Source organism: Nerophis lumbriciformis, linkage group LG08, assembly GCF_033978685.3.
Source record: "Nerophis lumbriciformis linkage group LG08, RoL_Nlum_v2.1, whole genome shotgun sequence".
In the NCBI taxonomy this organism is placed as follows: Eukaryota; Metazoa; Chordata; class Actinopteri; order Syngnathiformes; family Syngnathidae; genus Nerophis; species Nerophis lumbriciformis.
In genome coordinates this window covers 24,158,326-24,171,153 of record NC_084555.2, presented here as the reverse complement: position 1 = coordinate 24,171,153, position 12,828 = coordinate 24,158,326, and the positions used below count along the sequence as shown (strand labels likewise).

Genomic DNA, 12,828 nt, shown 5'->3' with positions numbered 1-12,828 from the left:
AACTGACTTCTCACCCTGGCTAACAGGCACTGTAGTTGCCTGTGTCCTTGCTCTAGTGTAGTTAGTCAAGTGTGACCCAAAGTAATGGGTGAAGGCTGTCCCTCCCCAGCAAGCCCGGTTTGCCCCAGAAAGATGGCCAATTATCAATAAACGTTAGTCTCTGTTCTCTACAAAAACTAGACAGCCACTTGTTAAGCGAGACTAATCTGCTATACCTCTCATCGTTGCCTCTTGCAGGGGGTCAGAGACAAATGCTCGATGCCGAGACATCTTTCTAGCGAGATTACAAATCCTAGCTAATCTAGTTTCATTGTAGCCGACGTGTACAACTGTGTTCGCGTAGCTAGTGGTGCGATTAGCCTGTCGTACGTGTTTATTAAGCCTGTTGGGAGTTAGTTCCCTACGACTAGCTTCAATGTCAGGTGTGCTGGCCCCGGTAATACATGGCTAGTTTACTAAGCTGTATGTTCCTGGTGATGGAATCCCCTATGACTAAGGTGTGGTGTCCGGTAGACTGGGGTGTAGGACTAGCTAAAGGGTTAAATCTATTGTGCGTCTCAACCGGTTCACCGTGGCTTGTAGGTCGCTTAGGGCTGCTGCAAACTGGGATAGTCAGCTCGCGACAGCTAAGGCTACCAAACGTGTCCGCGGGGTCTAAAGTTACAAAATTACTCTGCTCTAACTGGCGGACATGGCCCTCGAGAAGGGCCAACCTATCCATGAGAATGGTGCACGAAGAACAGGGAGCCATACTCACGTTGTTTATTTCATCGAATCAACTTCTTGTTGTCTTTGGAGCAATAGGCAAAAAGTAGCAGTGGCGTGAGGGAGCAGATGCCTTTGGAGCGCAGTGGCTTCGGACCGGGACTAGCTAAGCTTTACTAGCTTAGCGGTTAGCTAGCTAAAAGAGAGGCGGTGAAACAGAGAGTGGGTGCTTTTTAAGTTTGATAAGACTATTAAATATGTTGGAGAAGGAATAAAGAAAGCTGTAAAACAATTAGAAGCACACAGATAGAAAGATAGCACTTAGCTTTGGCGCTGCAGCAAGCGGCAACACAATTTTTCGGACGTGATATTTATAAATATATACTGTATATGTAAGTATACATACATATATACTGTATGTGTGTATAAACATACTTATACAGTATATACAGTCGTGGTCAAAAGTTTTTTATATACACTTGTAAAGAACATAATGTCATGGCTGATGTTTTTTGTGACAAACAAGTATGTGCACCAATATCTCTATCACAAAAAAATAAGAGTTGTAGAAATGATTGGAAACTCAAGACAGCCATGACATTATGTTCTTTACAAGTGTATGTAAACTTTTGATCATGACTGTATATATATTATATACATATAAATATTTGTGTGTGCGTGTGTGTGTGTGTTTTTTTTTTTTTAATGTCTAATCAACCAAAAATTTCACAGCCCCCTGCAGTAGCTCTGCGACCCTTTAAGGGTCACAGACCCCCTCGGGTTCACGGAACCCCTGTTCAAGACCTCTGTAAATAATTAAGCCATTTTGTGTGATTTTGCTTTACTTACATAAGCTCTTCTCTTTTTCTTCAACTGCTGCTCTGTCTCGCTTGCCTATTTTAATTAAGCTGAAAGTTATTTTTATTTTTAACATCATTATTATATTTTCAAAAAACTTATTTATGTATGAAAATATTCCTTGTTTCAGATATTCAGGGGATTGTTTGTATGTTTTTTGCAGTCCTTGAGCATTGTTTTGCATTTCAGTAGCTTATCTTTTCTGCACTACGGACTGCATTTCATCTGAAAGAGAAATTATGCTCTCCATTCTTCCTTTCATTAAGCATAGCTTTCAAAAAGTTGAGTGGAGCAATTGACTGTCTTTGAATTTGTCAATTATCCTGTTAGGGACTACATATTGTACTAGTTTGTCCTTCATGTGTTTGTTTTTCAGGTACCTCCACTTTAATAACATTGACGCACTGGAACCAGAATCATTCAGTCATCTGCCAAAGCTTGAACGACTGTAAGTTAATCTATTTTTTTCAATCAAGCCCTAATGTCTGGAAAATATGGATTGTATCCCACAGCTAACATTTCAGCACGTAAATTGCACCACTACCAACTTTTGCTTGCTCGCATCGTGATCATGAATTTTGGATTAAGTGCACAATGATAACATATAATAATAACAACATTATTGCATAGCAACACTCACAATCATCATAAAGATTCACATTAAATTACATGATCGCAATTAAAACATAACATTGATGTCAATGAATTGCTGATGTCCAATGAAAGATGTGCATCACCAAGTTATGATTTTTGTTTTTATCCAAAAAACAACATGTATGCCTTTTATTTTGAGGGAGTTTAAAAATGAAACTACTGTAGTTGTAGGTACAAAGCTGGGTAATATGTAATTTAAACTAAATTTTAAAGCATTTTCTGACTATTTAATTTGTCCATTCTCGATGCTCATGTTTTTACAGTTCACAAATGTATCAATACACAACTTCATTGATTAATCGTGACGGTTCTTTTATGTTACTTGTCTGAAGCAAGATGATGAAATCCATAGGTATTTTGAATACATTTTGTTGTTCTATTGATCGTTCTTGTGTGTTAACAATGTGTCAAGCGTTGACACGCGGTTCGTCATGGGAGACGCTGGAGGTTGTTTTGATTTTAAGCATCTGGAGCTGACGGCGTCCACACAGTACAAGTGTACTTGCGCTTTGTATCCAAAAGGATCGTCTATGGTCACCAGCGAATAGAGAAAAGATAACATCAACAATGTCCCCACAACAAAGATAAAAAAAGGATCAACTTAAATAGTCCTTGACTGCAAACAGAAAACAGGTGAGGGGAAACGCTCTGGGAAAAAAGTGAAGCAGCCATGGGAAAACACCAAGAAAATCGGAAAAGCCGCCAAAATGAAAGCACATGACAGGAACTAACACAAAACACTAAGAGAACACTAACAAAACCCAACATAAAGACACAGCCTGGTGTAACCAGCCGTGATACATTGACATTATACTGTATTTTAATATATCCACATATAATGTATTGCAATAGTATTTGGGGTGCTACTTGTCATTCATGACTTGTACAAGTATGTACATGTGTTTGTTCATTTACCAACAGTTTCCCATATTTTTTTTACATCTTCTGATATACATACTTGCTCAACAAATCACTGTCATGGCTTTTATCTACCATTATGTAGAACGTCAACTAAAAAATCTATGCTAAAATACAGAGGACCCACACTTTGGAATAACCTGCCACCAGCTCTTCAGTCTACAACTACATTTTATTCTTTGAAAAAAAAATTGAAGGCCACGTTATTCTGAAGTGATTTATGATAAGGATGTTTGTTTGCTGTATATGATATGTACTGAATGTGACTTGTCTAATTTTTTTTCTTTGCTGCTGTGTAGATTGTGACGTTTTGGGAGAAGTGTCTTTACAAGACCTTAGGGTCTTTTTAAACTCTCCATATTTTTACTTGATATTGTATATTTTTCTTTTTTCTCTTTCTGTGTTTGTGCAAATAGAAATGTAAAAATGCTACAGTTTATTAAAGAATTAGGTTATATTTGTTGGTATACATTATAGTTGTTTATAATCGTATATTTGTAGTTTTGTTTGTGTACCCCATTTTTGCACTTCCGCCCACCACAATTCAATTTGGTGCTACATGTTTGCCCTAGTACCTTAACACATTATAACGGGACTGTCTGTAAATGTAGCTTGTCGTAACAACGCTGTACAGTAGATAGCATCATGACTCTGCTTCTTAACACACTTCACACATACCTGGTCTGCCAGAGATTAAGCAGACGTAGCAGGAGGGATCGGTGTTGCCAACATGTGTTGTTATTTTTAGCGGGGGGTCAGACGAGACTATTTATTTATTTTATTATTATTTTTTTTCCCAAAAGACTGACTGGCAAGAAAATCTAGTGTCTTTGTCGTGTCTCGTTTGATTTAGCTGGCTGCAAAAGAAGTTTACCTTTGGGTACTAATAAAGTAACCTAACCCATTGGTTATTATTTTGCTTGTCATGTTTTTGTTTTACTTTTTGACAGTGTCATTTGTCATTGCCATCCATCCATTTTCTAACGCTTGTCCCTCTCAGGGTCGCCAATTATGTAAAATTGTAAATTAAATGCGGCATGCATTCAAGTATCATTATTTTCATATGTAGCCTACTAGAAATGTATGACAATACACAAATTCTTAAACTCGATCTGGAAATATGGACAAATGACTCGGGAATGGTATACAGAATGCAACAATAAATTAGTGCCTCTCTGCAGGCCCGCCGTGAAGTCACGACTGTGCTTTATCTCTTCTTCAAGCTAGCAAAAACAAACATTAATTAAATAAGAGATGAAAAGATTTAAGAAGTTGAAACCTGGCATACATTTAGTCCCCTCAAGTTTAATTTGTCTTGTCAGAACCATGGGATGATGTAAGTGTTTTTTCACTCAAGTAGTTTATTTGTTCAATGGCTATCAGGAAATATTGGGAGGTATTCTTAGCCATTTTTTTTCCACTTCCAAAAATATTATTATGGGACAATCAGCCTGGGAAAAAAAAGAGAGTAGTCAAAAAGGAAGAGATTACAGCATGAAAGTGCTGGATTAGGTCGAGGACTGACAACACATCCTGGCCTCCATCATCACAAGGCCAAGAAAATTGTAAGGACAGTCTTCCCTCTTTAATGATTACATGCAGAGGAACATTTGCCAAGAGCCAAGTAGGTTCCATCGCAGCGATAAATATGCATATTTAATGTGAGCATTTAACATAATTTATTCAGTTCTAAGAAAAATCAAGACTTTGACAAATCCCCTTAAATATACTGTACATTCACAAACATCTTCATGAGGTAGACAGCACTATTTACATGAATCACATCGTCAATGCATCATAAACCAGATAGTGTCCTTTATGATTAAGATGTTTTTAATATGTTGCATGTCCAGTAACATGGATTTTGAAATACACCTTCTGATGCTGCTTGGACACATCATTGGTGAAGTACCAGTATATAAAAACTAACGTATTCAGGTGTACCAAATGAAGTGCCTGACAACTGGGCATACTTTAATTTGTGTTATCGCAATTACCGGTACCTTTAAAATGCTTAACCTGATATTGTAAATCAAATTGAATTCCTCTTTTATTAACCCTCTTTATGATCTGATTTTTGCCTGCAAAACAAACAAATACTTCAACAAATAGTTCTAAGTTGCACAGTCTGTTCGCCATGTGTTGTAATATTTTATTAATAACTTCAAAGATAACGAGTAAGAGTTAGTTGGTTTTTTTTGATCCGGGTATGATGCAACAACAACATTTGCGTGTGTTTCTCCTTCAGGTTTTTGCACAACAACAGAATCACCCAGCTTGTCCCAGGAACCTTCACTAATCTGCAGGCCATGAAACGACTGTAAGTGGAAAAGCCCTAAAACATACTTTCCCCCTTACACTCATGTCACCTTGTACAAAGATGGACCTGTTAATCAGTTAAGTACTGTGTAGCCTCCCAACATCATGATTTCTTTCACAAGGCAAACACACTCTTTTTATTCATCTGTTGGGTAAGGTCTGAGAAGAAAGATTTGAAAAAAATGTATGAAAGATGCCTGAGCTTCCTTGAAATGTAAATGCGAAATGGATTATACTTATATAGCGCTTTTCTACCTCAATGTACTCAAAGTGCTTTGACACTATTTCCACATACAACCATTCAAACACACGTTCACACACTGATGGCGGGAGCTGCCATGCAAGGCCCTAACCACGACCCATTAGGAGCAAAGTTGAAGTGTCTTGCTCAAGGACACAGCAGACGTGCCTAGGATGGCGGAAGCTGGGGATCGAACAAGGAACCCTCAAGTTGCTGGCACAGCCACTCTACCAACCGAGCCACACTGTCTCAAGGATCTAGGATCTTAAAACAAGGAAGCAACTATGGCTTACACAGTTTTTAGCTGTTTTCTAAAATGTAAATTCCCATCCCATCACATGACTCTATACCACAATAGACTCTAGAACGGGGCTATGCTACTGGCGGCCCTGTGACCAAATCCAGCCCGGCAACACCATTCTGGCCCCTGAGTTCAGTTCAAAACTTGGGAGACAAACATTTTTGTAATAAATTCCTAAAAACACTTGAGTTCTCCTGTTGTATAGAGGAACTTGGACTGTTGTAAACACGTTGGCAGATCCTTGCATTGGCATTTTAATCTTGCTAGCAAACATAGAACACTGCGGTCCAAACTTGTGATTTACATACAGTAACTGAGGCGTTCCTCAAGATACTACTTCAGTCTTCAACTTTTTGGCAGTTCCACTGACTGCATCTGCTTATTCAGATGCAGTCAGTAGTCATTTGTTAAACTTCTGTAGTTATATAGGTCCTCTCTTTTCATTATTCAAATGGAAGTTTGCGAGTTCAGTTCAGAAAACTTGTGAGTGACTCACATTTTTGCAGTAGATTCTTCAAAACACTAAAGTGCTGTCATAGAGGTGATCATTGATTGCTGTTTTTAAGGACCAAAATCAAATGTCTACTGTAGAAGACACTGTTTCTCCAGAATATACAAATTAAGACTAATAGTGAATGGAAACATCTGGTTACCCCAATCCTTACCTTTCTGGAAACGTGTCCCCTCAAAGCCTTGTTGAATAGCCCTCTTTGAGACATTAAAGTTAAACATAAAATAACACCTGCAAAACCATGATGATGGTTTGGTTGATATTACCATGGCAGCCACGAATTGTCCAGATATTGTGGACTTTAATATCAGTAGACCTGCTTGGCTGCATCATGATGTGTCAGCACTACAGTGCTGCTTTATAGATATTACAATGATCAATGTTTGTTTCATGTTCAGGCTATCATTTGTTTAGCTTCTTTAACGCTGCTTATGTTTTTAGTTCTATGTAGTTCCAGTTTCAATAATATTTAAGTTGGATTTTAGTGGTGTTTCAACATTTTTGCCGTTCAGTGAAGAATTAATCGCTATTTTGTCTTTAATGGTGACCTAAAATGGCAGTTGTAGGAGGAAACCTACAATCTATTTGTCCAATCAGTTGCTTTAACGTGAGGCCAAGTGGAAATTCGTTTGGTCTGGATTAAACGTGTGCTGTAGTAGTTAATACATTATCAGGGGGCTTTTCAATGATGCTTGTATCATATCGTCCTCACGCACATTGTGTATTAAGGCGACTGGATTCCAATGCATTGAACTGTGACTGTGAGTTGCTGTGGCTGGCGGACTTGCTGAAGCAGTATGCGGAGTCAGGAAATGCCCAAGCTGCCGCCACGTGCGACTACCCAACCCGCCTGCAGGGAAGATCAGTGGCCACCCTCACCGCTGAGGAGCTCAGCTGCGGTATGGAGACAAATACTACAAATGTGCATGCTATTCTAGGAATGCCATTGAATTTCTACTTGCACATTCAGAATGAGAGATTCAGTTTTTTTCACATCTTATTATTGGATTATTAGTCTAATGCAGTACAGGAAAACATCACCACTATAACCACAATTATAAACACATTGTTTGAAGTCTGTGCTTGTTAAAAGGCAGGATGTTTGGTACAGCTCCTGGAGCTCATTGTATTGTGCAGGTGTGCTTAATGACGTGTTGTGAGGTCATTGTAAGATGATAACTAATATGAGGTTGGTGAAACATGCATCAAAGTAAAATATTCAGATATCTTGACACAAACATGTAGACATGCATACAAACAATAAGCAGACTTTATACAGTAAATCCCATTTAGGCTTTCTCCCTGCAGAAGACTTCTATTTTAAGTCATCTTTGCCTACTCATGCACACAAACATACATACGCAGGTGCAGCCTCTCTTTGTAGTCAAGCACCCAGCTGCTTCACACTTCATACAACACCAGCTGTGTCTATGGTTGGGGGCAAAATGTCATTGAGGAATTTGACTCCTGAACTATCCATTAGAACACTCATAGCCATTATTTGTGACAGTTGTATGTATTGGTGGAATTGTGTTATTAAGAGTGCACATTTATTAAAAGGGGCATTATTTGATAAAGAGGTCCACTTACAATTGTTGGAAATCCAAACACAAAGAGTGACAATGTGAAAAAATAGTTTTTCAAAGTGTTTAATGTTCAGTGATGGTATTATTATCTCTGAAATATGGTAAAAACCCAAGGCTGGGGCAGAGTGATAAGGGCAAAGTTATAAGAAAGTACTATATAGACAAGCATTCATACCACTGCATAATTGCCTTCCTTTCTAAAATTGTTGCAGAAGTACCCAGGATCACCTCAGAGCCCCAGGATGTGGATGTTACATCAGGAAACACGGTCTACTTTACCTGCAGAGCTGAGGGCAACCCGAAGCCGCAGATCATCTGGCTCAGGAACAAGTAAGTATTTCATATCAGCTTGTGAAAATATTAAGGTGATGTCTTCAATGATACCGCTTACAAAAAGAGTTACTATGTGACACACAACAACCAATGCAATTTACTTATGCATAATTGTCTATTTATCTCTGTACCAGCAATGCACTTAACATGCGAGATGACAGTCGTCTGAATCTGCTTGAGGACGGCACGCTAATGATTCAGAACACAAGAGAAACCGACCAGGGAGTCTACCAGTGCATGGCCAAAAATGTGGCAGGGGAGGTGAAGACCTCGCAGGTCACACTGCGCTATTTTGGAGCCCCATGTAAGTGACTGCTTTTAATCTTCTAATCTCATGAATCACTAATGTTTCTTAACGCAGTTGGGAATTGTAATTTGCAGCCAAGGCCAAGTCAACTATTTATAGTAAACCGTCAAAACTTGACTAGTTTAATGGTCTAAACATCCGCCCGTTTTGGTTTTGTGCACAGGTCACAGTTTTATTTGGATCAAGGTTACATTTTGTGTTTGTAATAGCACTTGAGTTCTCATTGAGCCGACGATGGTGTCTTTAATTATAGAGTCTATGCCATTCAACTGACAGTTGGCATTCAAACTGACTTTAGTAGTGGAAAGCTGTTGGTTTTGCTGAACAACTTTAAGCCAGAAAGTGGAAGCACAGGTATAAAATGTCAATTGCCACCTGCGGGGTTTTTACGATAAAAACATCTACTTATTTGTATACTGAACAAAAAAATAAAAGAAACACTTTCATTTTTGCTCCCTTTTTTCATGAGTTGAACTCAAAGATTTAAAACTTTTACTATATACAAAAAATACCTATTCCTCTTAAATATTGTTCACAAATCTGTCTAAATCTGTGTTAGTGAGTACTTCTTCTTTGCCAAGATAATTAATCCCACCTCCCAGGTGTGGCATATCAAGATGCTGATTAAACAGCATGAATATTGCACAGGTGTGCCTAAGGCTGCCCACAATAAAAGGCCATTCTGAAATGTGAAGTTTTGCTTTATTGTGGATGTGGGGGGTGTCATAAAAGCAGTCAGTATCTGGTGTGACCACCATTTGCCTCACGCAGTGCAACACATCTGCTTCGCATAGAGTTGATCTGGTTGTCGATTGTGGCCTGTGGAATGTTGGTCCACTCCTCTTCTATGGCTGTGCAAAGTTACTGGAACACGCTGTTGTATACGCCGATCCACAGCATCTCAAACATGCTCAATGGGTGACATGTCCGGTGAGTATGCTAGCAATGGGATGTTTTCAGCTTCCAGGAATTGTGTACATATCCTTGCAACATGGGGCAGTGCATTGTCCTGCTGCAACATGAGGTCATGGTCTCGGTGAATAGCGCAACAATGGACCTCAGGATCTCGTCATGGTGTCTCTGTGCATTGAAAATGCCATTAATAAAATGCATTTGCATTTGTTGTCCATAACATACGCCTGCCCATATCATAACCCCACCACCACCATGGACCGCTCGATTCACAACGTTTACATCAACAAACCGCTCTCCCACACAACGTCACACATGCCGTCTGCCATCTACCCTGAACAGTGAAAGCTGATTTATCCGTGAAGAGAACACATCTCCAACATGCCAGCCGCCATCGAATGTGAGCATTGGCCCAATCAAGTCGATTATGACGACGAACTGCAGTGAGGTTGAGACCCGGATGTGGAGGACGAGCATGCAGATGAGCTTCCCTGAGACGGTTTCTCACAGTTTGTGCAGAAATTATTTGGTTATGCAAACCAATTGTTGCAGCAGCTGTCCGGGTGGTTGGTCTCAGACAATCATGTGGATGTGTAGATCCCGGGCTGGTGTGGTTAGATGTGGTCTGCGAATGTGGACATTCCTGCAGTCAGCATGTCAACTGCAGGCTCCCTCAAAACTTGCGACATCTGTGGCATTGTGCTTATTTATATATACTAAAACTGCTTATTTCAGTGTGACCTTGTATTGTGGGCATCCTAAGGCACAACTGTGCAATAATCATGCTGTTTAATTAGCATCTTGATATGCTAAGAAGAGTTTGCGGCTGACGAGTGTTCCAATAAAGACCAAGTTGTCAGTTGCAGTGCTGTCAATGTATTCAACAAAAAGACAAAAGTTACATTATTCCTTCAACTGTCTCAAGCAATCCTGCATAAAATATTCCAAACAATGTACCTTGTTCCATATACACGATTAACAAATTGTCTAACATGAAACACACGTTCCCACTCGATACACACTATATACACACATTTTTGCCAAATAAACCACATGTACTTCACCTGATTTGCCAGCAGCAATCAAATGGAAAATGCTTAAAGTGATTTTTAAATCAAAACAACAACATTTTTCAGCCAAGCACAAACCCCGTTTCCATATGAGTTGGGAAATTGTGTTGGATGTAAATATAAACGGAATACAATGGTTTGCAAATCCTTTTCAACCAATATTCACTTGAATGCACTACAAAGACAAGATATTTGATGTTCAAAATCATAAACTTTATTTTTTTTTTGCAAATAATAATTAACTTAGAATTTCATGGCTGCAACACTTGCCAAAGTAGTTGGGAAAGGGAATGTTCACCACTGTGTTACATCACATTTTCTTTTAACAACACTCAATAAACAATTGGGAACTGAGGAAACTAATTGTTGAAGCTTTGAAAGTGGAATTCTTTCCTATTCTTGTTTTATGTAGAGCTTCAGTCGTTCAACAGTCCGGGGTCTCCGCTGTCGTATTTTACGCTTCATAATGCGCCACACATTTTCGATGGGAGACATGTCTGGACTGCAGGCGACCCAGGAAAGTACCCGCACTCTTTTTTTACGAAGCCACACTGTTGTAACACGTGCTGAATGTGGCTTGGCAATGTCTTGCTGAAATAAGCAGGGGCGTCCATGAAAAAGACGGCGCTTAGATGGCAGCATATGTTGTTCCAAAACCTGTATGTACCTTTCAGCATTAATGGTGCCTTCACAGATGTGTAAGTTACCCATGCCTTGGGCACTAATGCACCCCCATACCATCACAGATGCTGGCTTTTGAACTTTGCGTCGATAACAGTCTGGATGGTTCGCTTCCCCTTTGGTCCGGATGACACGATGTTGAATATTTCCAAAAACAATTTGAAATGTGGACTCGTCAGACCACAGAACACTTTTCCACATTGCATCAGTCCATCTCAGATGATCTCGGGCCCAGAGAAGCCGGCGGCGTTTCTGTATGTTGTTGATAAATGGCTTTCGCTTTGCATAGTAGAGCTTTAACTTGCACTTACAGATGTAGCGATGAACTGTATTTAGTGACAGTGGTTTTCTGAAGTGTTGCTGAGCCCATGTGGTGATATCCTTTAGAGATTAATGTCTGTTTTTGATACAGTGCCGTCTGAGGGATCGGAGGTCACGGTCATTCAATGTTGGTTTTCGGCCATGCCGCTTACGTGGAGTGATTTCTCCAGATTCTCTGAACCTTTTGATGATATTATGGACCGTAGATGTTGAAATCCCTAAATTTCTTGCAATTGCACTTTGAGAAACGTTGTTCTTAAACTGTTTGACTATTTGACAAAGGGGTGTACCTCACCACATCCTTTCTTGTGAAAGACTGAGCATTTTTTGGGAAGCTGTTTTTATACCCAGTCATGGCACCCACCTTTTTCCAATTAGCCTGCACACCTGTGGGATGTTCCAAATAAGTGTTTGATGAGCATTCCTCAACTTTATCAGTATTTATTGCCACCTTTCCCAACTTCTTTGTCACGTGTTGCTGGCATCAAATTCTAAAGTTAATGATTATTTGCAAAAAAAAAAAATGTTTATCTGTTTGAACATCAAATATGTTGTCTTTGTAGCATATTCAACTGAATATGGGTTGAAAATGATTTGCAAAACATTGTATTCTGTTTATATTTACATCTAACACAATTTCCCAACTCATATGGCAATGGGGTTTGTACATCTTAATAAATTAAATACCAAATATCTGCTATGATATGATAATATGATAATTGTAATTATAATAACATTGGATTAATTCAGAAATAAAAATGCATTTGCACAACCAATAAGGCACCTACACCACCTACCAAAACACTAAGTAGTGCAAATAAAATTTGCTACATGTTGAAAACATACGAGTAAGTGATATAGTATTAAAGCATAATATGCATTTAAAGCATAATACGCAGGAACAAAACAGCGTAAAATAGAACTGGATAAACTATATGAGATTATTTTGTAAGCCAAAGTGTCAAGCTGTTTAGGGTCTAAATTTGGCAACCTAGGACCAATCGTAACTTACAAAGTACAAGTACACCCCAAGAACTTGACTATTATAAAAAAAAATGTTACCGTATATATTTTTTTTCATTCATTTTTTTAAATAAAATCCATGTATAAA

At 38.9% G+C, this 12,828-nt stretch overlaps 1 protein-coding gene across 3 annotated transcripts in view; it reads left to right on the top strand.

Moving 5' to 3' along the window:
* pxdn (peroxidasin) overlaps positions 1–12,828 on the top strand; it is a 106,422-nt gene that overhangs the window by 44,570 nt on the left and 49,024 nt on the right. For 2 of the 3 annotated variants that reach the window (XM_061968511.1, XM_061968512.1), the window contains 5 exons: positions 1,940–2,011; positions 5,384–5,455; positions 7,237–7,406; positions 8,306–8,423; positions 8,561–8,730. In XM_061968511.1, the coding sequence (XP_061824495.1) occupies positions 1,940–2,011; positions 5,384–5,455; positions 7,237–7,406; positions 8,306–8,423; positions 8,561–8,730 (602 nt within the window). Of the gene's footprint in view, positions 1–1,654; positions 1,845–1,939; positions 2,012–5,383; positions 5,456–7,236; positions 7,407–8,305; positions 8,424–8,560; positions 8,731–12,828 lie in introns of those variants that run through there. The other variant, XM_061968514.1, reaches the window with a different exon arrangement.